General features: G+C 45.1%; 1 protein-coding gene across 2 annotated transcripts in view; it reads right to left on the reverse strand.

Annotated features, from left to right (window-relative positions):
• RABEP1 (rabaptin, RAB GTPase binding effector protein 1) overlaps positions 1 to 27011 on the reverse strand; it is a 919122-nt gene that overhangs the window by 477746 nt on the left and 414365 nt on the right. For both annotated transcript variants that reach the window (XM_078679701.1, XM_078679700.1), the window contains exon 8: positions 8888 to 9013. In XM_078679701.1, coding sequence (XP_078535827.1) covers positions 8888 to 9013 — 126 coding nt within the window. The remainder of the gene's footprint in view (positions 1 to 8887; positions 9014 to 27011) is intronic.

Below are 27011 nucleotides of genomic sequence, written 5' to 3' on the forward strand. Positions count from 1 at the left end.
GAAGGCAGGCGGTAGAGGACTTGGCCACGTCTGTCCGAGTAGGAGCCTTGACAAGCCAGTCGTCCAGATAGGGAAAGACTTGATGGTGATGCTGGCGAAGGTATGCTGCTACCGGAGACAGACACTTTGTAAAGATGCGTGGAGCTGACTTTAGGCCAAATGGTAAAACTCTGAACTGGTAGTGCCTGCCTGCCACTGCAAACCTCAGGAATTGTCGATGACTCTTGTGAATGAGGATATGAAAATAGGCATCCTGGAGGTCCAAGGATACCATATAGTCTTTCGAATTGAGTAGGTGTAATACCTCCTGAAGGGTAACCATACGAAAAGACTGCTTGTTTAGGTTTCTCAAATCCAGTATCGGTCTCCACTGCTTCTTCTCCTTTTTTCTGATCAGGAAAAAACGGGAGTAGAATCCTCTCCCCTTTTGTTCTCGAGGAACTCTTTCCACTGCTTTTTCCTGAAGCATTAGCGAGAGTTCTTGTTGAAGTATGTTTAGATTTTTGTGTTGCGCCGGACATGGTGGATGTGGAGGAGGATGCTCCACAAACTCCAGAGTGTGTCCGAAGCGGACTAACTGCAACACCCAACGATCTGTAGTAATTTGCTTCCAATTGTGAAGGAAGTTGGTAATTTTTCCTCCAACTACGAACTGTGGAGAAGAGGTGGAGGCCAGCTGGAGAAAGCAGTCATTGACGTCTGTTATTGTCTTTCTTTCCTCCTCTTCCTCGAAAGGACGACTTGTTATATGAGGATTGTCCTTGTTGTTGTTGCTTCTGCTGATATTGAGGTTTGTACTGCTGGGAAGAATTATAAGAGGACTTGTAACCTTGATAGTTGCCACGAGACTGTTGTCCTCGACCTCTGGAGCCTCGAAAGGAATTCTGCTTGAATTGTAGAGTGCCTAGGGCTTTCGCCGTTTCGGTATCCTTCTTAATGCCTTGCAGCATGTCATCAATATCTTCACCGAAAAGGCGCTCCCCATCAAAAGGCATGTCGAGGACTTTGGCTTGCACTTCAGGCCGGAATGCTGTGGCTTTAAGCCAGCCCTGGCGCCTTAAAACTGCTGCTCCCGCCAATTGACGGAACCCTGTGGAAGCAATATCCAGGGCCACCTCTATCATCTCTGAAGCAGAGCGTTCACCCTCCAGCAAAATCTTTTTAACCTCGTCTTTCTGGTCTTCTGGAATCGCCCCCAGATATGGGGCTATATCTGCCCATATCTGTCGATTATAGCGACCTAGTAAAGCCAGAGAATTTGCAGCCCTGATTGATAGGGCGGACATGGAGGAAAATCTCTTGCCAATGGCATCAAGCTTTCTTCCTTCTTTATCAGGAGGAGCGGTCATGGTCGCTGACGGATTGCTGGACTTCCGCTGAGCGGCCTGAGATATAACTGAATCAGGTTTAGTTTGACCAGTCAAACATGCGGGTGCAGTGTCTGGGGCTTTGTATTTCTTTTCAAGTCTAGCCGGCACTGGAATGAGAGAGAGAGGAGTTTTCATTATTTTTTGTCCTTGCTCCCATATATAATCGATTACTGGAATGGAGCGAGCTGATCTCTTGAAGGGTTCTTTGAAATCATGAAGAAAACAGTCCTTCGTTTCCGATGCTATTTGGATGTTGAATCTTGCAGCCGCTCTTCCTACGATATTATGGAATCCCCCTAAGTCCTCAGGGGTTGAATCGTCCTGTACTTGGTCTGGGGATATTGGATCTGGGTTAGCATTATAATCAGAATCCATATCATCGTCATCATGTATTTCGCCTTCTTCATCCTGGGCCTCATCAATTCCCACTTCTTCCTCATATTCTTCCTCATCCGTAGAATTTTGAGGAGGAAATGTCTCTTGTTCCTGATGCACATCCCGCGGGAGAGGCCGCTGTCGATGTTTAGGAGTTGGTGTTTCCTGTGGTACCTGTACTCCAGAGGCAGGAGCAGATGATGGAAATCTTTGTTTATAATCTGAAATTAGAAATTGTAGGTCAGAAACAATTGAAGCTGGAAGGCACACCATAGGCTGAACAGTGGTATGCTCTTGAACTGATTCTTGAATTGTAATTTCCTCAAAATCTTCACAGTCCGAACTCTCATGAATTTTGATGTTGAGATGAGAGGGAATGGATGCTATGGGAAACATGGACTGATCTTCTGGATCTTCCGCGTCTAAAAACTGCGTTGGCAACAACTGTTGAACCTTGCTGGGTGAGGTCATCTCTGGTGTGACCAAACATGACGACATTTTGAAGTGTGTATATGTATACTTCAATGAGGGAGAGCCCTTGGAGTGTAAATCCTTTGACGCGGTGTCCGTTGATGGTGTAGCGTCTACTATTTTTGATGTTTCAGGTGTTTTCATTGTCATTGATGTTTTAGTCGACGACGACGACGTCCTCGTCGACGTCGACACTGTAGCATTCGACGACGACGATGCCACCGTCGACGGCGACGACGCCGTCGACGGTCTCGTCGTCGACAGGCCCGTCGACGGTGGCGTCGACGACCTCGTCGACGACGGTGTCCTCGCCGACGAGGAACTCGTCGACGGCTGTATCTGCGTCGACGGTTGTGTCTTCGTCGCGATGGGATCTTCGTCGACGATGGGATCTTCGTCGACGATGGGATCTTCGTCGACGATGGGATTTTCGTCGACGATGGGATTTTCGTCGACTCTAGAAGCTTTGCCTTCGTCGATGATGAAGCAGATGTCGACGGGAGCGCTGTCAAAGGCGGCGACGACGATTTTGTGACAGGAATGACAGAAGATATTGACCTACCCATCGTCGACGACGTGGTAGAAGTCGATGCCATGGAGAAAGTAGACGCCGTGGATGTCGAAATGGAGACTGTCGACAACGTCACAGGCAGGCTAGACGACATTATAGCAGGCTTTTTGAATTCCGTCATCTGAAGAGAAGGCTTGACCTTAGGATGACTCTCAACAGACTTTGGCTTCTTGTGAGGAGGCGCCACAGACTGATCTGGAGATGACTGCCCAGGCCTTTTTGAAGCGGAGTGGAAGCTCCTGAAGGAACACTCGCTCTCACCTGAGGAGACTACCTGCTCTTTGTTCTTTAGTCTCTGGAGCCACAGAAGCAGTCGCCCTTCCCTGTCCTTCAACGTCTTGACCGGGAGAGTGCGACAAATCTTACATTCCTTGGCAGAATGCTGAGGATAGAGGCAATATGTAGTAAAGGAAGATGCAGAGTCCACTGTAGAGTTAAGTTCCTTTATTATTGTAGTAAAGGAAGATGCAGAGTCCACTGTAGAGTTAAGTTCCTTTATTCTTAGTTCCTTCCAAGATATTAGTTATATAAGTAAGACCCCACCAGGAGCTAGCTGTTAGCAGCTCAGCCTGAGTTAACCAACTGCCACAGCTAGGTAGAGAGAGACACTGTGAGCCAGAGAGTCACCCAGGCATTCTATTATGTCATAGATGACATAGTACAGTCTATCTAGTGAAGAACATTAGAGAGGACATTTACTACACAATACAGGCAATCTTCATGTTTGTCCTCTATATGTAACCTCATTTTACTACAAGAGGCACAGGGTCTAAAAAGCCCTTTTTTAGGAGTAGTAGCCATATTTACTACCAAAACTTGAAGAATAAAAGGATTAAAGGATAAAATCCAAAGATATAGGAAAAAACCTGAGCAGAGCTCAGTGGAGACTCCCTTCAGCACGACGTGCGGTAGAAAATCTGAGGGACAAGGGCTCCTTCCAGGAAGGTCAGGAGGGTGATAAGAGCTGATTGGCTACTGGCCAAAGTTTGGTCCTTTTTACATAAGGACCTAGATAGGCTACTAATGTGAGGCCTCTGGCCTAGTACTAAGTATATGTCCATGTGACATTACTATAATTATTTACCGGGGACTCCCACCCCGACGACGGGGAATGATTCAGGCATGTGAATCTATGAAAGATACCCATAATACTGGATAATGTAGGCCGGCACTTCTTAGACTTCAAATGCTTGAATCTGAGTCTGTCTGCTACTTTGTTCTTAATTTCCTAAAATGTATTATGAAGCACAGGAAAAGGCTATAGTAATTATTGTGCAAATAGTATTGTTTAATCACGCCTTGTGGAAATGAAATGGACTGAAAAACTTACTTTTTAATGTATTTGTGTGAATTGCTACTTACGTTCACAAAATGTAAATTGTATTTTTTATTCTTTGTACTTTTATTATTTGTTTCTTTTATGGTTTTCACCTGTGAAAAAAACCGAATAAAGAAGTTTATATATATATATGCTATGACAATGGCATGAAAGAAAATGAGTGACGTTGAAGTTCACTAATGGTTGGAGATGGGAGGCCTGTACGTCCACAGATAGAACACAACACATCTCTACGAAACAGCACACGCGGTCAAGCCAAGATCTTAAAACAATAGCTGTCGCAGAGGCGAAACCCACTGGCTTTGCCAATGCTTGTTGTGTTTAAAAACTGGGAGATTAAGTTATTTATCCGTAAAAGGTGGAACTGAGGTAGAGGCTAGGGAGATGATATGGCATCCTTTCAAGAGAGGATGTGACGAAAGGGCCAGAGCTGTCGACTATGGAACTGGGAAACTGGGTTTGAGTTTCGGCATTGGCTGAACATCCTTGATTTTGGGCTAATCATTTAATCTCGTTGTGCCTACAAAAATGAATGTGTCCTTATGTAAAGTAACCGGTGCTAATGTAAAGCGCTTCAATACCTACGGGTAGTGTTGGACCTATATAAAACTGCACAAAAAAAGTAAACTGCTGCTTATATAAAGCGCTCCAATACCTCTGGCTGGTGCTGGTGCTACATAAAATTGCACAAACAAAGCAAATGTGAAAAGCAGAGTCGGTGGACGTGGAGATCTGGGCGAAGAGGGGATCTGTGCAATGGGAGCTCAGCTTGGGCAAACTGTGACGGGAGGGAGGTGGAGAGGCAACTAACAGCCAATGCGGGCTGCCAAGGGGAGATTGAGTGATTTTCCTCCGTTTACGGTCCCTTCATGAAAAGTAGCTGGTGTTAATATGAAGCGCTTTATTAACTTTGGGTGGTGCTGTAGTTATATAAAACTGCACACAAAAAAATTCAAAAGCAAATTTTGGGGCGGAGGGGCTCTGGTCAATTGTGTTCGGCAGGGCAAGCAGTGAAGGATGGGAGGTGGACGGGAAACCAAAGGCAAATGGGGGTCGTCAAGGGGAGATTAAGTGATTTGGCAATAATAACAAAATGTGGAACTAAGGCCAAGGCTAGGGAAACAACGTGGCATCCTCTTGACAGAGGATGGGGCATAAGAGCCACATTTGCCAACTATGGAGGTGGGAAACCAGGGTCCAGTTTCAGCGTCAGCTTAACATCCTTGATTATGGGCAAATCACTTAATCGCCCTGTGTCTACAAAAATTAATGTATCCTTGTGTAAAGTAACTGGTGCTAATGTAAAGAGCTCCACTACCTTTGGGGGGTGGTGGCGCTATATAAAACAGCACAAAAAACCCAGAAAGAATCAGTGTTAGGCTGGTTTACAGTAGTGAATATGAGGAAATACATTCCATCGACAACCACATTAAAAGGACTACTTTTGCCAAGGACACTAAGGGCAGGCAGACCTTGATGACCTCAAGACTCAGCCTTGCTCCTTTGAAGTGAATTCAAGTAAAGTGACAATGGCGCACGTTAACACTTCACCAGATAATGCGGAATAAGTAAGAAAGTGCTCGATGGGAGAAATTTGAGGAAAATAGAGTCCCACCCTATGAAATAATAAGCAACAAGGGGAGACATGAACAGTTCAATCATTTCGCACAAGAGAAACGTGGCTATGCAATTAAAGCAGAAGACAAAGGTACTTTAGAAGCTTTGACATGCCCAGTGATAACGCATACATGATTCACTTGAGGTCTGATTTTCCTGCTGTAAACACCATTGCTGAACGACCATATATAGTGTAAACAATCACACAGACCTAGCACCCACACGTGTAGATAATAAACGGAGACTACACGTGTGCCAAGTAATAGCAGCCGTGCACACATGCTCCAATCAGAACATCAGCTATACACTAATAAGACATTAAAAGACAGAACACCACCACTCACTAGAAGGAAACAGACTCCCATGGGGGTTTAAAGCAGTGACTGGTCAAGGAGGGAGTGATCTGTGGACAGGGCAAGCATAGGGAGGTGCGAGGGAGCAAGCAGTGACAGAATGGAGGAGGTGGGGGAAATGAAAAGCAGCAAGTAAGGAAAAAGCAGGGAAGGTAAAAGGGAAGAGCTGTGGATGGGACAAGCACCAACAGGTGTGAGGGAGCAAGCAGCAACAGAAGGGAGGAGAGTGGGGGAAATTAAAAGCAGTAACGATGGGAAGAGCAGTGATGGGGAGGCGGTTATCTGTGGATGGGGTATAAGGGAGGGTGGGAGGAGACAAAGTACTGTAGAGTGCTGAAAAAGAAAGAAAATAGTAGATCCTAAAATGGTCATAAAAATGGGAGCAGTGGATGTTTACAAGCACTTGGTCCATGCTCTGGGGGAAGGGCTAAACACAAGAAGAGGCATGACCATGCATGCCAGGTACAAGTGGTGAACAAGAATATGGAATAGACATGGAGTGAGCAAATGGGAAGCCTGTGGGTGGGCTGTAACCCACAGAATAAACAAATGTCTCTCCGAGACAGCGCATGCTCTGACTAGCCGAGACTAAAATGGTTAGCTATTCAATGGTTTACAGGAAAAGAGCATAAAGCTCTAGGGTAAAAAATATAGCATGAGGTTGACTTAAGGTTTCTCTTAATAACACAAATCTGCTCAATAATAGACAGGCAACGCAAGTTTGCTAAGCAAGTCCAAGTCTGGCTATTCTCCAGAGTAAGCCCTCTTTTATAGTAACATACACAGCAAAGATCATACAGTCAAACAAGAGGTGAGCAAAATGTTACATAGACTCAGGAAATGGACATACTGAATACAATGAAACAACACCATCCCCTAAATGAACAACAATTATCCCCTTTTGGCCTAATGCCATTAGATGTTGTAGTACAAATCTTGTTACTCATAAAACAATGACAGACTTATGAAATAAATAGGTTCACTGAGCTTTAGGCAGGAAGAACCATAAACAGTTACATTTGGGATGAAAGGCTTCCTCCACAGCTTACCAAGAACATCATGTTATCACAAAGCATTTAATTTGTGTACATTTTGAGAGAAAAGCTATGAAAACACAGTCACATTAAGGATTTCAAAATGGAGTTGCAGCCTAGTTCAGGCCTAGTGTTGTCAGCTTACAAAAACACAGTTCATAGAGTGTACTACAAGTAAATATTTTAACTAATTAGGAACATATCTCTCAAACCCAACATGGGCAGAGGAGCAAAAAGATGGCAGGGTGTAAGCTCATACATCGGTAAAGGGCAGCCACACTGTCTCAAGGCAGCTGATGTAATTGGTACATGCCACAAGCAGGGAAGACCGGCGTAGAAAAACTGGGCTCAGTCATGAAGTGTCTGCATAAAGTACAGTTACCATGGGGAAAATGAAGGAACACCAAACAATTCCACTGGCACAGCTCACACCATTGTCTGGAGTCCCAAGCTAGCAGCAGCCCAACTAGGTTTACCAAGTTAGAGTGCTCTGCAAACAAGGCCCTGAAGCACTGCTACTCAGAGTCAGTCAACAAGTCTGGTGCAGTTCCGTTCGCCCTTCCTCACTAGCACTCACCTTACGGTCCAGCAGCAGGACTCACAGATCTGAGCAACCCAAAGCGAAGACCCGAGCACTAGCGCCTAGTGATCCTCCCATAGCTGAGGCATGGACAAAGAGGCTGCCGCTTAAGCCTGATAAAAGCAACAATGAGGAAAACCGGAGAAGGTAAAAGAAAAGAAAAGCAGCTTGAAAAGAAAGGTTTTGCATTGCCCCAAGCAGAGCCTCACTGTTGATAGGTGTCCTGTGTGTGGGTGTGCACAAGCATGGGTATCCATCATATGCGCAGATGCCCATCCTAAAATGAGCAGAAACTAATTTTAAAATGGACACCAACCAACAGTGCCCAAACGTTAATAAATAAAACAGTAAATAGATAACTGAGGGGGAGCATCAAAGATACTGGATTGTATGGAGTGGTTTGTGAGATGGGGCAACAGTGTAAGAGGGAAAGAGTACTGGGGGGTGGTGAGGAGAAAATCCATATACTTTCCTTGAGTGCTTTCAGAAAAATGAAAAAGAAGTTCCCTGAATGCCAGCAACCTTAACACTGGAAGGATACTAGTCAATCAATCAAAACCCTGTGAGACCAAAATGGTACTGGGCGGGACAAACACAAACCGGGAGGAAAGCTATTGAATCAAGAGCAGAGAATTGAGATATATAACCAAGCAATTGAATCTTGTGCAAGGGGCTGACCTAAATAACACTTTGTGTATTTTGTATATTGGATAATGGTTATGGTCATTGTAAGCAATCGGTCTTAACAACAAACGACTAAAGCGGTCTGTAGCGGAGATGTAAAAACCATGCAAACCCCTGATCAAAATGAAAACTGTGAATCCATAAATACGCCAGTAATGTATACTGTAGCCTAGAAGAGTGGTGTAAACATTATCCATCACAGAAACAACAGGAACAGAATTATAAAATTAAAAAAATAGGAAAGGCAGGGACAGACTAGCAGAAAAATATGAAAGCAAAAAAAGTAGGATTGTGATAGGCAGATTAATTGGCAGAGGACATTTTTGTGGTCAGAAATTCTCAACTGTAACACAGCATTATGCATGTTTGGGTGCTGTGTTGAGGATAATCAGAGCTGTAAGCCTGAACCATGCCAGAAACAAAAAACAAAAAAAGAAAATAGTAAATGCTCAGTGCTAGTCATGCTGCAGCAACAATCAAAAACTCAAAGTACCTCTTCATTTGAAAAATTAAGAAGGGATTGTTCTTGGTTTAAAGCCCCATCATCCATCATTTTCACTTCAGATTCATGAGGTGTATGTTCTTTTCTTTTCCTTCGTCTCTGCCATTCATCTTCTTCCTAACAAAACAGTAAGTAATCCATCAAACAATTAAATAGGTTCCATGCAAGCCTCATCTTTATGTAATGTTGTTGGTTCCTCATTTTGCTTACTCCATCTATTTTAATGAAGCCCAACTTACTGGAACAAAAGCCATCTATTCAAACAGTTCTTCAACTGGATTGTAGGATTTCCTCACAATAAAAAAACACTGAAACAAAGCCATTTATTTGGTAAATAAATGACAGATTTTTTAAATAAAAAAACGTTATTGAAATGTAGCTTTGTTACATGAATACAATAGGACTGCCAGTAGCAAAGTCGCATATTCACAACAAGTGGTGAAAAATTTAGAGCGGTCATTAGCACATTTTTACCTTTACTAACCATAGTGTATGGTCGAGTAAGCTTCGAGACTGTACAGTTTAAGGGCCTTCTGAGACCTCCGGATTCTCTTTGTTCTCTTTCTGCTCTTATCCCTACTGCTTCTTCCGCATATCTTATCCCTACTGCTTCTTCCGCATATTCTGTATTTCTAAGGTGTCTCCCAACCCAAATCTAACAGAATTTGCACAAACTGCCTCTAGCTTCATGCCATTCTTTCTGCTCCCATATATAGATCCATTTCCTTCTGGAATTACTTTTCCTTTCGGTGGGGGGTGGTTTGCCTGGAACCTTACTTTTCTCCATGTTCTTGTTTAGCAACCATCAATACCAACATTCAAAAAGTCAGCTTAATTTGTTGGCAGGTTGAACTCATTGGGTATTCTCAGAATAACAAATTTGGGGGTCATTGGGATGTCAGTCCAGGATTCAACCCAGTTATCGTACTATATTTGTCCAGCGTATCAGACTCCTGTTACATCCCCAGAATGTGTACAGGAACATGCCCTCTTTGGTCTTACATTTCAAGCAGGTTGGGGTGAAGGCTCATCCCATTTTAAAGAGACTACTCCTATTGTAATACACACTATGCAGAAATTCAATTGTACCAGCTGTAATCTGGACCTTTTTGGGGTCTATTATTGCCACTTACCAATCAATATCCTATAGTTCTTCTCAACATATTGTCCGAAGATGTACTAGTTTGTCCAGCAAGAGTATGAAGGAAAGAAATTAGCCCCTCTGCTTAACTCATCCATTAGCACTCTACATTCAAAGGGGCCATACTCTGGAATCTCTACTCATATCAGGCATTTTGTTGGTAGTGCTTGTCTAATTAAATAATTGGCTATGAGCTAAGTCAAATTTCTCTTGTGCATTCGAGAGGAGTCCAATTGCGTCCTCTTATAGGAGATCCCCCACCCTTAATATTCCATAATTAACGCATACCTTAAATCCCTTCAATATTGTGACTTCCTACATCATTTTACGATCCCGCAGAGAAGTTTCTTCTGTTATTTTGTTTGTCCAATTAAGGCATCTCATGAATTTTTCTCAAATCATTAGTGCCATGCTTGTGGTTGGGAGACGTTTTGTTTGTCTTTTGTCTTGTTGTCTTTTGTTTGTTGTTTGTCTTTTGCAGTCATACAAGTAATGAAGAAATGTGGGCTTGACCAGCATCGTTCTTTCCAGTCTGAATGCTGGATCATCTCTTGGGCATATAGCCAGGCATTGATATTGATAAGTTGTATCGCCCAATAATATGCTCTGATATCAGGAAGTGCAATTTCACCTATATAGAGGCTTCTAACTAGGGCATTCAATGTTATTGTTTGATTACCTCCATTCCACTGGCAGTGCTTAAATTTGAGCTGGCCCACTGGCACTCATTTGTGAGTACCGGCACTTATTTCTCCTCAACAGACTTTAATACAGAGCAGGAGGGAGAAATATAAAAGGGGTAAAGATGGAGGAACATAAAGACAGAAGAACAGTTACGAAGGGAAAATGCAGGAATGAAAAAATTAAATGCAAGAGTGAAATAAGGCAGGAAGTGTTTGGAGGTGGATTAAAGTGGCATCAAGTGAAATTAAGGCTGTGCAGCCTTGCTACTTGCAATCTTGACCAAAGATAATGCCTTTGCTGGTTTCTGAGAAAAAACAAACTATGGACACCAGCACTTATTATTTTACAAATTAAGCACTCCAGACAGCACACTACTTAGCTCAATATCTACTCTGTCAAATGTTGCCTCTAGTATTGGGTAGGGTGTGTTATATACACGAGTTTCGGGAGAGTATGAATTTTAAAGATTGCTGTTCCACTCATTACCGTAAGAGGAATGGTTCTCCAGCACGTTACATCTGTCCAGAACTCTGCTAGGATATTCTCTATGTTCTTTAAACAAAAACTGTTCAAAGTTTTGCATTACAAAAATTCCTAGACACAAAACCTTCTGTGAAGACCTCTAACCATGGAGGCAGTTGCCAACCAAGACCCCATTCAGCAGTCTTGTTTATGATAGATTTTCCCCAATTTATTTTATAGCTTGAGTATGCGCTATTTTCCATGAATAATATCTTATCGATCGTGTTTGCAGGCTGTGTTACACATGGTAGGATATCATCCACTCAGAGAGATTTTTTCCAGTGTCAAACTTACATCTTCTCGAAATCCTGTGTCTTACTGTGCTCTCACACTAAACAAGCCAGGTTTCTTTGCTTGAAGCAAACAGGGGCTGGGACAATGGACACACTTGTATAGTTCCTCGCTTCAGTGAAAAACTACTTGATATCACTTCACTTTAATCACCACTGTGAGGCTACTGTAGAGGAGGGCCACCTAACTGTGGAACATTGGTCCAAACCCAAGACTTTGAAGTGGAAAAACCAGAAAAGGCCAGTGCACCGGACCAAAAGTCTTTGCACCGGACACAAATCTTTTCGGCATTCAAAGACAGAATGGCTTGCGGCTCGTTTTATGTGTGTACGTGGGCTAACCAATTATGTAACCTCCTAATATTAAGTCTTGTGGAGTATTGGGTCACAAAGCCTGATTAATATTTATGTAAAAGAGAGGTAGTGACCCCTTGCAGTCTTAAGGCACTGACTTTTGCCAAAATGTTAGTCTCTACATTAAGAAAGGAGATCGGTCTAGATGAATAGCCTTTGTTCTTCAGCTTCTCTATCCTATATATTATCTGAATATGTGCATGTCTAAGATCTGGGGATATCATCTCCTTATCTCTAGCTTCCAGATACATATTTCGGAGGTGAGGACTCAGTAGCAAATAATGACTTTTATAAGTAATACGGTTATCCTCATTTACGCCAGGGACTTTAACCACCTTCATTTGTTTAACTGCATTCGTCACCGCTTCTACTGTGATTTATTTTTCTAGCTAGTCTGTCTTCTATGCTTTATGTTGGCATGTCTAGACCCTCTAGGAATTGAATAATTTCGCCCTCATTCAGTTTTTCAGCTTCATAGAATTTCAGAAAATATTGTGTGCAGGGATTCGCTGTATCTTTATCGGTGTTGTGTGGTACCACTTCTGTATCCACTATTTTTCCTACCCATCTAGCTTCTTCTCTTTTGCTAAGCCAAGCCAAGAGAAGTCCCGCCTGATCACCTTCTTCAAATAATTTGTGCTGCATCGCCAATATTTGTCACCGAACCGAGTTTTGTGTATTATCTGTGAAATTCTTTTTTAGTATGTCTATCCGCCTCTGTATTTCTAAAGAAGGCCATCCTCTCCAATGTTAAAAGCCTAATCTCTATTGTCATTTATCTTCAAGTTTGAGTTTTTCCTTTCGGGTTATTACATTCTGAGCTTTATCTCTTAGTATCGTTTTGTATGCCTCCCTTATTATTCCAGTGGACTCGACTGCTCCCATATATAAAATACATTTCTGCATCAATTTATAGCTCCATCTTTTTAAGCAGGATCTTTTAGTTCCCATGTGTTTAAATTCCAGCTCATTCAAATCTTTGCTGGGGTCCCACCCATTTTGACAGTTTGTGGAGAATGGTTCGTTATCTAACTGGTCTGAAATTCTGCCGTCTTTATGGCTGGGACCTCTCCATTTGGGAAGAATATATATTCAAGTCTTGAGTATACATTGGGTGCCTCCGAGTAGTGTGAGTATAGTAGGACCAAAGGATGTTTAAGACTCCAGGTGTCTGTGAGCACCATCATCTACGCAAAAATTGCCAGGTGTGTCCTTGTTGCTATGTGCATTGTGTTGGTAGAGTTCTACCTCTGGTATCATTACATCATTGAAATAACCATCAACTATATGTAAAGGAGTTTCAGCTTCTAAGAGTACATTTCCAAATTTTTCTAAAGTCACCTGTTGAATTTGAGCTGGGGCGTATACAGAGAGCAGCATAATATCTTGCCTACCCCAATTTCCTTGACTACTACTTAGCTGCTATTGGGACTTAGCTATGTTTTCTGTATTTGGAATGGAAGGGTTTCTTCATTCCCTGTTGGCGAAATTTTAGACCACCTAATCTAATAGCATGATCTTATTTACCTGCTGCTTGTTAAGTCCGTCTATCTTTGCAACTGCTAACAAATTCACAGCATTTGTATTTAAACAACAATTAACATTTTTAATTTTCCCACTGTGCCTCCTCCCACTCCCACTTTTCGTTCCTTCCCACCCGAGCATATTACCAATTTGTTTCACTACTTGCTCACACCAAAATTTAGGAAGGTATGTTGCCCTTCCCTCCTGCCCCTTCCAATCCCTATTTAATCTTCAAACCAAACTCTTTTCCCCATCAAACGTTACCACCCAAGTAGTTTCAGAGTATTCCCTGCCTCTACCCTTTGGATATAGGGCTTTTAAGGTCTTCATTGTTCCAGTTCAGTTAGCACATCATGAAGCCGATGAGTTTTATTGTGTCTCATTAATGTAGAAAGGATCTCGTCTATTTTCTCTCTATCCACATTCCAGTTCTATCTCAGGGAGCACCGTGCATCGGTTTGTGCCATCATCTATGGTGTGCTAAAGTCGATCACCTGTTGTGTGGTTTGGATCTCATGTTTCCCCACCAGGCATTTTCGTATAGCCTGGAAACATTGGGTGTGTTGTTTTTTTTTTAACATGTTTATTATGATCAGTGTATTAGACAAGGCACAAGAAAAACAGTACATTTACAATCGTACTAAAGTATCCAGTTCCAATGCAGAATCACAGCGTAAAGTATGGGCAATATCCAAGCCCAGGAAATTAACTTTGTAAGTTAACATCATCAAACAACAATGGCACATCAACACAAAAAGAGCAGCAGCAGCAGCGAGCAGATACAAGCTACCATTGACAGGAGTTCTTCCCCTCAACATCTCTGACAACTATTGCGGTAGGGGTAACTTGGCAAATGAGCAGTTAAATGTGTGGGGGGGAACCACTCTCCTGTGGGAGGTTCAAGATGGGAGGGACCACCAACCTCCACATCAACTTCCAGCCCATGGTCCACCCTGCTATTCAACTCAACTGCAAACATTCACTCATCCAAACCCATCTCAAGTGGCCACCATCGAGCCTTTCACCAGGGTGGGATCAATGTCCGAACCCTTAAGGCAGCTGGTGTGTCGTCCGCCAGCTAATCCACCACCGCCCAAGTATACAGGCCCACTTGTATAAATCCTGTTCAGCATTTTTGTCAGTGCGCATCGCCCACAACCTCCTCTGCTACACCCCATTTCTGCAGGTACAGTATCCATTGCCACATATTCGGCGCAAAGGGCTGCATCCATTGGATGGCCACCCAGCGCTTAGCAAGCACCAGGCCCAGGAGAGCAAACCAATTGCTCATCTTGGTTACGTGCCGGGAGTACCCCAAATAGACATTGGGTACGGAGGACTCCAACAGCATATTCGTGACCTCTCGTAAAACCTCTACCGCCACCTCCCAAAACCCCCGTAGTCCACCACAGTCCCATGTCATATGAAGGAAAGACTATGTAAATAACAAGGACCCCCTGTAAATGTAAATACAGTTCCTAGGACAGGGAAAACATAATGTGTGTATCAAACCTAGGCATTCTATAACAGCAATAGGGGAATCAAGATTGTAATAAGAGAGAACAACAGAGGCAAAAAAACGTTAAAAAGTTTTAACGTTTATTTGTCTCTGTTGTTCTCTCTTATTACAATCTTGATTCCCCTATTGCCGTTATAGAATGCCTAGGTTTGATACACACAATATGAAGGAAAGACACCAGTGGAAACCCACACCTTGGACAAGCAGTGGACCGAGCTCTGTTGATTCTCTGTAACCGCTGTAATGTGTGATGTAAATAGTCAAATTGAGCTAGTTCGAATTGCTTGTTACTCGGCACCTCCCTGACCTGGGCAAGCGCTCGTCTCCAAGCGCCATCAGAGTGCGAATTGGGCAGAGAAGCAGTCCATCTTTCACGAGCCCCTGACTAGTCAGTCTGGTGATCGCCTTTGAAGGCTCTGTAAATGCAAAAGATCAATTTACCCGAGTCGACCCGGGGTCCAGTGTCAGCTGCAGTGTCTGGGATTTCACAGGGTATCCAGGAAAAGTAGTCCAAATTTCCAGACACGTGAGACACCTTCAAATAGCATACAAACTGGCCACAGTGAAGACAAATCAGGTCTTGTGAATACCGGAACGTAATGAAAGACCCATTTAGTTAAAGGTCACTGGCCGTGAGGCAGCCTCCCTTAGACTAGCGCGATAAGTGAATCACAGACTATTTAACACAAAAGGGCTGAAGCCAGCAGAGGGGCAGCAATCTAGCACAGGGCACCCAGTGCAATACCCGGATTAATCTATGTTCCCAGGCCACTGCCTCCAGTTTGACAATAGAGGGGTGCGTAGATGGAACCCCTCCACCCCTGCATAAGATACCACGGTAGATCCATAGCCGTACCCCATGTGACCAACAGGACTTTTTCATCATTCAGTCCTCTCTAGTTCATATTGTATTTGGCCCGCAAAATATTACAATTGAAGATTCAGCAACCCCAGACCCCCCAGCTCAATATCCAACCCACACCAAGGAGACAAGGAGGCTATTAAATTTTGCGAATGTGGATCTAGGGATAGCGCTCAACGCCCACCGAAGTCTGGGACACCATCTTCACCCTCGCCAGACATGACCTTCATCACAGAGATTTGGGTCAACCTTCTCTCCACCCCTGACATCCCCACTGCTATGCCCAACAGCTACAAGATGACACACCGGCATTGCACTAACAAACACGGAGGGGATATCGCCATCTGATCATGGAACACCTCAATGTCCAACTCTACGCCACCATCAAAGGCATCCTCACTTACAGACCCCAAGAACCACACACCGGCCTTTGCTACGCCATCACAGACTTAATCATCCCACTTGCCATCCAGTCCACGCACTAATTCTTCCTCTGAGACCTCAACTTCCACCTGGCTGGAGGACCCCACAGATACCAACTCCTCCAACCTCCTGGAGTGCATGGACAACATCGCCTCACCTTGCTGGTCAAATACCGCACAGTCAGAGCAGGACACACATTGGACCCGATCCTTATGTCTAGTAAAATACAGCCATACCACAGAAGAACTCACCTGGACTGGCCACTCGATAGTCCACTTCACCATCGCAGGATCACTGTGCACTGCAACTAGGACCCCCCCCCCCCTCATATCTACTTCCACAGCTGAAACAAATGGACACACACCCTATGGATGGATGCCCACAACACCATACAGCCTGGAAAAGCAGTCCTGACCTTCACTATCTGGATCACCACCGCCACCAACTCCGTCGTCGCCATCAAACCAGCCTAGACCCGCAGATCCACCAAACCAGCCAGCTGGAACACACCAGAACACAGGACTATGAAACACTGCTGCAAACAACTGGAGAAAGATGGCGCACCAGCAGAGACACTACAGACCAGGCCACCTTGAATTCACCCCTCAACCAATACCAACAATAACTCAAAGACACTAAAAAGGACGCCCTAGCAGACCACATCAAGGCAAGCTCAAACCACACCAAGGAACTCTTCAGCATTGTCAGAGTTCCCCTATCTAGTAGCCACCGAAAATACAACCCTTCCTTCTCAAGAACTCGGAGACGATCTAGCGAACCTTTTCCACAAGATATCCACCATGTACAGGACCACTGACCTCCACAGCCTCCTCACTCCAATGAATACCTCCCCCGACCAGCCACTCACTGCATGGAAACAGCTCACCACCGCCATCATGAACTACATCCGCTTGAGAGCACCCAGGGTCCCCTGCCCCCACCGTCTCTACAACCTAGGAAGTAAGGATATCAGCCGCCAACTCACCACCATCCATCATCACAGCCACATTTCTTGACGCATAGAAACACGCAAGACCTCTCTATTGTCCCAGCTGGTCCTCAGTCCCCGCATCCCGACCAATTAGAAGCACCAACCCGCTCTCAGAGAGCGATTTACTCTCCCTGTTGAGTTGAGTTCGTATGATCCCGCTCCCATGAAGCCACTCAGTCCCGCCTCATCGCTGATTCCTACTATCCCCCCCAACCCTCATAGGACCACTAAACCAAACACTAGAGGCGTCACAGACAACAACCTTAGAAGAATCCGTATCACTCAGGAACCCTCCTCAGCCATCATCACGCCCAAACTCAAATGTATACTCCTAAACTGCAGATCGGCTGCTAGATATGCAGCGGACATAGCTGACCTCATCCTCACACAAGAACCAGACCTGATAATGCTAACTGAAACCTGGCTAAAGGAATCCTCCACACCAATCATTGACATATTAGTACCTCCCAATTACAATATCAAGACAGAGCCGATTAGTCGGGAGGAGGTATCGCCTGCATACATCGTAGTAATATCTCAGTAAACAGAGCCATCTCTCCAGCATTCCCGTCATGCGCATACATATGCCTTGACATCACTAGCAAGGGCAAACCTGTCTGCTCTCTGCACATCATCTACCAACCACCAGACGAGAACCTCGCCTTCACCGAACACTTCATGTATATGGTATCTTCAAACACGGGGCGACAAAATACCCAAATATTTCTTGGAGACTTCAATCTCCATTGGGATGATCACAACGACACAGTAGTGAACAGTCTCAACAATTTCCTAGTTGACCTAGACCTAACCCAATTCTGCAACATCCCCACACACAACAAAGTTTCGATCCTGGACTTAATAATCTCTAAAATAGACTCCATTCAGCTAGAATCGATCCAACCCTGCGATTGGTCAGACCATCACATCATCACCTTCGCCATTAAGGAAACGGTGAAACAGAACTCAGTTCAATCCACAAGACCAAAAGTGGGGAAAAGAGACATGAAAAAACTCAACCCCAACACTTCGCCATCCTCCCGTTACAACCTACTATTGCCCCCCGCAGGTTCTTCCAAAGTACATGATCTCACCAATCATTACCTCTCGACCAGGACATCGATAATAAATGAGGTCGCACCTCTTCAACTAAAAAGAGTCTCTATAAAAGATTCTAAACCTTGGTACAACGGAATACTCAACGAGGACAGTAGTTCACTCAGAATTTCGGAACGTGCCTGGAGATCAATACCATCCGCCAATCACCTCAAGATTCTCAGGACAAAGAGAAACGCATATTACCGAAAGATCAAGCGCATCAAAGCCGACTTTTTCAGCCTACAACTGGACCAGGCAAGAAATCGTCCCAAAAAAACTCTTTGAACGGATCAAAACCCAATCTAAGGCGGCACCTCAGCATCCACAAAATATAGAATGCCCTGAGAAAGAAGTGTTTATTGCAAGGGGGTGCCTGAAGAAGTGGGATAGGAAGTGGTCCAAATGGAACATGTATAGGGGAGACATCTGTGTATCGCCTGTGGTGGAATTGGAGGTACGAAGGAACAGAGACGGGGAGCAAAATGTGTAATCTGTAGGTCTAACTAAACTTGATTCCTAATGTGACGCTAAATGTAACTTGCATTGTGAATTGTATGAGTAACAGTGAATTTGTCTGTCATTTTCAAATAAAAATATTTTCCCCCCAAAAAAGATCTAGAATGCCTGCAGCCAAACTGTGAAGAATTCGCCACCTTCTTGACCCTGAAGACCGATACCATCAAGAACGACCTCTTAAATGATCTAACCTTATACGTTAGACCGCATACTCAAACCCCTCCAGCATTCCCAACTGCTCCATGCCAACCCACATCAAAGCCCAACCTAAAAAACGATGCAGCCTGGTAATCATATACCATATACCATATTCCATAGGCAAAATACTCAGTGCCTTGAACCCAGCAATCACTTCTCTGACCCGCTTCTGGCAAACGCAGTCAAAGACCTAACTCCACTGCTTCTACCTCTCTGGTCCAAGATCATAAACAGTTCACTTCAACAAGGTTGCATCCCAGATACCCTCAAAGTAGGTCAGGTATCACCCATTCTAAAGAAGCCTACGGCAGACCCTATGGACCTAAACAACTATCGCCCTATCTCCAATATTCCTACCTTGGACAAGCTTCTGGAAAAATGTGAGCATCTACAACAAACTAAGCATATTGATCACGTTGACCTTAACAAACACCAATCAGGTTTCCGTGCAGGTGATAGCACTGAATCAGCCATGACACACAATTGACGATGCACTGCAAATCCTTGATCAAAATGGATCCTGTTTACTCATCCTGCCAGACCTCTCCTGAGCCTTTGATACCGTCAAGCATGAGAACCTGTTAGACCTCCTGAAATACAGAATGGGCATATCTGGGGCAGTGCTAAGTTGGTTTACTTCATTTTTCCAAAACCAGACAATTAAAAGTCAACAACACCCTGTACAAGCCCATCCCAGTAACTTTGGGAGTCCAGCAAGGGTCCTCACTATCCCCAACATTGTTTAATCACTTCCTGGAGCCCCTCACCGAAATTTTACAAACTTCTAACGTACAATATCACATGTATGCAGACGACACACAACTATACCTCAAGATCCACACCCTAGATGACGTCAAACTACTTAATACAGCGCTTAGGAATACCCAAACCTGGCTGGCAGAAAATCATCTCAAACTGAATGCCCTAAAGACTGAATTCCTTCTAATAGCTCCACCGGCCTAAATCCCCAAAATGCAAGAATATATCAAACATATTACGGCATTCAATGTTCAACCTACCATCGTGGACTCTGCGAAGTCACTAGGAATAACTTTAGACAGTAACCGCAAGATATTCTGGTTTATGTTGCTGCACTGGGAGGTAGTGCAGTTGGGGAAGGGTAGTCTTTATGCTGCCTTTATTGACCTACGTGCAGCCTTTGACTTAGTCCCTCGCTCCTTGCTATGGAAAGTCTTAGCCGAGATGGGCATGCCATTGGAAATCCTATTGTTAGCAATGGGACTTCACGAGTCAAATTACGCAAAAATCCAGTGGGGGAGGCATGGACAAGTCACTGCTGAGTTTGCGATAGAGCGGGGTGTACGCCAAGGCTGTGCCATGGCCCCCATGCTCTTCTCATTGTATATTAATGGTGTAGTTGAGCGTATGTTGTCTAGCTCTGTAGATGCTCCAACCCTGGATGGAGTAAAAACGCCAATCCTACTATTTGCAGACGACACGCTCATAATATCTAAAACCCCAAGCGGCCTGCAGCGTGCTTTAAAGATCTTCGAGGACTTCTGTGCTGATCGTGGGCTTGAAGTAAACGTAGCTAAAACGAAGCTCATGACATTCAACCCTCATGCCAGTTTCAAAGGGAACTTCTTTATGGATGGTCAAAGGGTGGAAATGGTCTCGGACTTGGTGTACTTGGGAATCCATATAGCAAAGGGCGTGAAATGGGGGAAACATACTGAAACGGCGGCCCTCAAACTACGCCAAAACGCTGGTGGTATAAATGCTGAGCACAAAAAGTCTTTGACCAAACCAATCTTGCCAGCACTCCAGTTATATGAGGCCAAAGCTGTCGGCTCGGCGCTTTACGGCGCAGAGCTCTGGGGCTTCGACAATTTGACATCACTAACGCTTGCCGAAAACAAATTCCTGCGAAACCTCATAGGCCTCCCTAAAAGTACACCCATGAAGCCACTGCGCAGCGAGCTAGACAGGAAAGCCATATCAGATATGGCTAGATTACGACCCATCTTATATTGGCGGCGTATTTGGGTCACCCCTGAACTCGCCCATTACGCGAGGGGCTTCTTGGATGTAATCAATTCCGATAAATTTCATAAGATAAGTTGGTTAAACGATTTGTGCAGAACGCTAGTGATAATGGGTATAAAGGAGTTATGGGAGAACCCAGAGCAGGCCCGGTTCCCGGCCAAAGACATCATAAAAACAAGGTATTGGGAAATGGTAGAACGCCGGAACTGGAATGATGCAGATCCCTTCTCTTTGGAAGGACGTTTTTTGGAAGTAAAAGCTTCCCCATCCCTGGAGCCCTATTGGGATATCATAGCTAAGCCTCAGGACAGGAAGCTTTACTTCCAGCTCAGAGTGGGGTCGCTCCCAGTTAGATCGTTAACAGGAAGATGGGCAGAAGCTAATTCTAATGTTTGCCCAGCTTGTAACATCTGCACGGAGACCATTGCCCACCTTCTTTTTGTTTGTGGGGCCTACTCAATCCCAGACGCGTTTGGCTGAGGGCGATGTGCAAACAGCTTGGCACGAGAGAGACCAAGGTGGCTTTAAGAATTATTTGCACCAGCTCTCTCCCAACCATTTCTGTGGCGGCTGCCAAATTCTTGGGGTGGGCGTGGGCTATTAGAAGGAAATTTCTTGTGAAATAGTAGGCCGGTTGCGACTGTTCTTCCCACCAGTGTAAAGAAATGCTTTTGACATTGTATTTTGGACCCATATTGGTTTTACAACTACATGAATTTTGATGTTTTATCATTGGTTCTTAATACTTGAAAAGTCATGATGCTTTATTCTTTTAAATTTTAATTATTTTTTCCAGAGGTTGTAATCAAATTTTATACCCGTTATTGTGGATTTAATGGTTTTAAATGTACTATGCTTTTGTGAGTTTTTGTCTCAAATAAAGCAAATTTGACTGACTGACAGTAACCTCAACATGAAAAAACATATCAGCAGTGCTACAAAGGGAGCAAACTTCCAGATAAACACACTGAGGAGACTGAAACCCTTCCTCCCACAAAATGACTTCAAGCAAGCAGTACAGGCTCTGGTTATACCCAGAGTAGAATACAGATATGTGTCTCTCTGCTGCCTACCCAAAGCATCAACTGCACCATTAAGAGCTTCAATCAATGCAGCAGCAAGACTCATAACTGGGTCTAAATGTAGTTCCCACATCTCCCCGGACTTACAATCCCTGAACTGGTTACCCCTGGAGGCGAGAATTCATCTGAAAATAGTATGCATGACGCACAAAGCCATGCATCACAAGGCACCCAGCTACTTGGCACAGAAACTGACGATCTCGGGTGGGATCAGCCCCTCAAGAAATGCAGAAAAACTACTACTGAAACCACAAAAATTCAATAAGGAAAAAACTTAGAACTGAACCTTCTCTGGAATGGCACCCAGATTTTGGAATGCCTTACCCCCAGAAACAAGACTTAACCCTTCCACTACCTCTTTTAAAAAGGAAGTTAAATCCATCCTCATGGCCAAATTCACATGAGTATGGTCTATTAAAACCTTGAGACGAGATGCACACGCGCTCCCAACCACAAGACAGACTTGATGCTGCATCTTACTATGCTGCTTTTATTATATGCTTTGTACATATGTTTGGATTCACTCTTATTTACTGTATAAGTAACATTTATTGATATATCCGCCAAGATCTTGTTTGCGCTCTACAAAACTTTAAAAATAAAGAAATAAGAACCCCTTGTCCCCACCGACCCCAGCAAACTCCTGAATTACCGCCCCATCTTGCTGCTCCCTTTCTCCACCAAAGTCCAGAATAAGTCAATTAACCGGCAGGCAGGGCACGGAACACCTGGAGAGAAAAAACCTGCTCGACGCCTCCTATTTTTTTTTTTTAAACAAATTTTATTAAATTTCCTTCAGTCATCTTAAAGTCGTACAATTCAATCAGGGCCATCGCTTCGATAGGCCTATCAGAATGCAAATCAGCATTACTCAATATCCAGTATCTCTCGCCTAACTCCCCCTCCCACCTCCCCCTCTACCCCTACCGCCCCTGTGTGCCCTCTTCTAACCCCCGCAGTGAAACGGCATAAACCCCTTGTGCTCAGGTACCTAACTCCCTTCTGAGGTTATGTGCAACTACTTCCAATTCGGGACTCCGGTGGTTCTAGCTAAATGTTCAGGTGTGTTTCGTGCCCCTGCGCCAGGTCCGCATCTCGCCTCAACTTAATGTGCAGCAACCGTTGCGTGCTTGTGTGGTTCTAGTTGGTCCCATCCCCAGTGGGCTCCCCGGTGTTCCCCGTCCCAGTCGCTGGCGCTTCCTCCTCATCCTCCTCATCTGCCTCTGCTGTGGTCTGAAGTTCTACTACCAGCGCGCCCCACGGCCTTGCCGTTTCTAGCGCCTTGTCATTAGAGGTGCGTCTGGCTAATTGTAGTCTAAGCGTCCCTTCACTGCTCGCCCATTGCTGGAAACTCCCTCGCCATCTCCGAAAGCTGGACTGCTAGACGCCTCCTAATCCGGTTTCCGTGCCAATCACAACACCGATACCGCCCTGAACACCGCCACTGATGACATCTGCACAATACTCGAAGGGGGAGATTTGGCAGCCCTTATCCTCCTCGACCTTTACGCAGCGTTTGACACAGTATCCCACTACACACTGCTCATGAGACTGCACCAGATCTGTAACCAGGGAGATGCACTCAGATAGATTGCATCGTTCCTCACAGGACAAACGCAGAAAATCCACCTACCTCCCTTCACCTCGGAATCCGAGAGCACCATCTGCAGCATTCCTATAGGTTCATCCCTCAGCCCCACCCTCTTTAACACCTACAGGACACCTTTAGCCAATATTGTCAGAACACACTATCATTACACCACATCATATGCCAACGATACCCAGATAATCCTCCCACTCTCAGCAGACCCCACACCAATAGGACCAACTTCCACAACTGCATGAACATTTTTGCAGACTGAATGAAGGCCAACTGTCTGAACACTGACAAAACTGAAGTGAGAATCTTTGGCAATACCACCTCCCCCTTGAACGACACCTGGTGGCCCGCCGAACTCGGACCCACTCCTACACCGACAAACGACGCCAGCAACCTTGGCCTCATCCTGGACAGCAAACTCAACATGAAACAGATTAACACAGTCTCTTCTGCCTGCTTCCATGCCCTTTGCGTGCTCCAAAGAATCTTCAAACGGGTCCCCATCAGCAAAGAAGTCACGTAAGCCCTAATCACCAGCCACCTGGACTATGGCAACACACTATATGCAGGAACCACCATAGAACTCATGCAAAGTCTCCAGACGATACAGAACTTATCGCCCAGAATTATCCTCAACCTGCCCAACAGACCCACACCAACCCTCATCTCAGGAACCTCCAACGGCTCCTCATCCAGAAAAGATGCCAAGTCAAGATATTGACACATGCCTACAAAGCCCTCTACGACCAAGGACAGGCATTCATCAACCAGCAACCATCTAGAGGCCTTCGCTCCACCACCCTTGCCCAGATGCTGCACATCCGTTGAAGCCATTGCGGAGGCGGTTACTTCTCTTAACTTGCCGCTAAGTCCTGGAACTGCCTTCGCCTCCACCTCCGAATATCACTGACTTCAAGAAGAGACGCAAAACCTGGCTTTTCGACGGAGCCCAGAATCCTAGCTCCTGGATACCCTCATGGGTGGTAAGCTGTGCGTTACAAATACTGAATGATTGATTCAGTTGGGAGATGCAGCGTTTAAGGATCTGTAAAGCGTTGGTTGCACCTGTTTCACTACAACATTTCAGTTGTACGGGTGATAGCCATCAATGCCGCCAGCTGATCCTCAGTGTAGTGGTTATTACCCTTAGGCAACCCTTAGGCAACCTTCCTACCCCCAGACGTCCGAGCCACAGCGCCCATGTTCTCAGCATGCCAGCGGTGGGGTGTGGTGGGGGGGGGGCATCACAGCCAATACACTGTTCAAGGGTATCAGCATCTCTCGACATGAAGACTGTGCTGTCACACCCTAGCATAACACCCCAGATAGAAACTGCAGTATTCCTTAGGCCACTGGTCCTCAAGGCAGGCGGGAAGGAGGAGCAACGTCCCACTCGCTAGAGGCTGTAATGCAGAGGACTTCATATAAGCGTAACAATGGCCCATGATACTGTTCACCAGCTATAGCGGTCATCGGCAGCCCAAAACACAGTTCCCTGGCTCACTTAAATCATGGATCCCTGCAGCCTCCTCAACCCCACGGCAGGGGCCGCCGAGTACAAGCCAGCTGCGTCTCTCGAGATGGAGACCCATGCAGCCACATTGCAGAGTAGCTGTAATCCTCACCACAAGATCTTAACAGGCAGCGTGTAGCACCTGCGTTCCCCGCTGAAGGGAGGCTCACACCTCAGACTTTAAAGGCACTAGCGGATCAAGGCACCGCACCAGCAACCTTTTGGCTGCCGCGCACACCGGGTGACAAATGCAAAAGAATAATTGAAGGACAGAATGCAGAACAATGTCATACATTCACCCCAATACAGAGATCTGGTCCTTAATTCAGCAGTCCTCATCCGAATCCATCAGAATCCTCCAGCCACAGTCGCTCCTCAGCACCAACTGCGGGATTCAGGCTCTGCCCCCTTCACTGTACCATATCACCTCAGGTCCGGCCCAGCCGTGGCTTCCGAAATGGTGACAACATGAACACTTACAGTGTCAGCATCTCTGTCACCAACACTGCGCTCCTGTCATGCCACTCAGGGGTTGTCTCGCTGCATGCTCATCAGCAACAGCAAGCAAACCAGTGGCTCCAGGTGCTCCTCAGAGGCCCAGAGTACACTGAACACAGTGGGGGCCACCTCACAGCAGCAGTCCACTCATAGCAGCACAGAGGCCACAAGCAACCCTGCGGAGTACCTTAAACACCGCCTCCAGCCCCACAGGTAAGCCGATCCGTGGAAGGACTCCACGGGCAGCTATCATGACAGATTATTCAGGATCCTTACGAGTCAGTATGGGAGCTCTGCAAGCTTTGACCTGGTGGCCACCTTCTCTGACAACACCTCCTGGGAATATTAATGTTTGAGTCAAACTGTGATACACCTTTGAATCTAGCCTCCTTGAGTATCATCACTCCATTGTGGGCTTTGCCAGGGCCTGGGATGGTGGTTTTGCTATTAGGCTGAAAAAGTACCTATAGGTATGGATGGCAACCATTTTCCTAGGAAGTAAGTTGCATTCTGGCCTCATACTTGTTCTGGAAATTCAATGAAGCATAAATTGTTCCGCTGTAAGAGGTTTTCTGTGTCTTCAACAAAAAGATTTTCGATACACACAGACAGTCAAGCACAACCACTAATGCAGATATACACAGGCATTCAGGAAGCCTATTGCCAAACTGATAGAAGAGGGTCTGTTTTTGCCCAGAGCGCCAATTCTTTTTGACTCGCTCTCTGGAGAAGAGGTAGGCGACGAAATCTGGTGAACTTTACTTATGGACGCCTATACTACAACGCTTTGCAGTGTGGGATGCTGAGTCAAAACGTCTGTATCATCTGGTGCTCGCCTGTGATGTTTCATATTTGCGCAACTGATAACAGGTACAGAAAATTGTTTAGACAAAGCAGCCAAGACTGAGTCAGCCAAGGCACTTTTGAAAAGCAGCAACAGCTCAATGGCTCAAATTGCAGCATTTCTGTGAGGAGGTTATACTTAGTCTCTTCTGATAGTATTGGTAATTACAGGACTTGCGTGACTCTACAAACCACAATTGTAAAAGAGGCACTTTCTTTCATAGGAGGTTCTAACGGTGAACTCAGAGCAGACTCCAGCTAGGTATCCAAGCCACGTGAATTTTGCAAATCGAGATAAAAAAAACAGAATCCGTATAATGAGGTGTAAGAAAATTATGGGCCTCATAGACATCCCCATCTAGTAGGACATATTGAAGACTTTTTATGGCACCCAAAACCTATCCATAAAGGTCCCCTATCCTCTGTAAGTACTGTTGCTCAGACAGAAAC

This window comes from Lissotriton helveticus, chromosome 3_1, assembly GCF_964261635.1.
Source record: "Lissotriton helveticus chromosome 3_1, aLisHel1.1, whole genome shotgun sequence".
NCBI classification, from domain to species: Eukaryota; Metazoa; Chordata; class Amphibia; order Caudata; family Salamandridae; genus Lissotriton; species Lissotriton helveticus.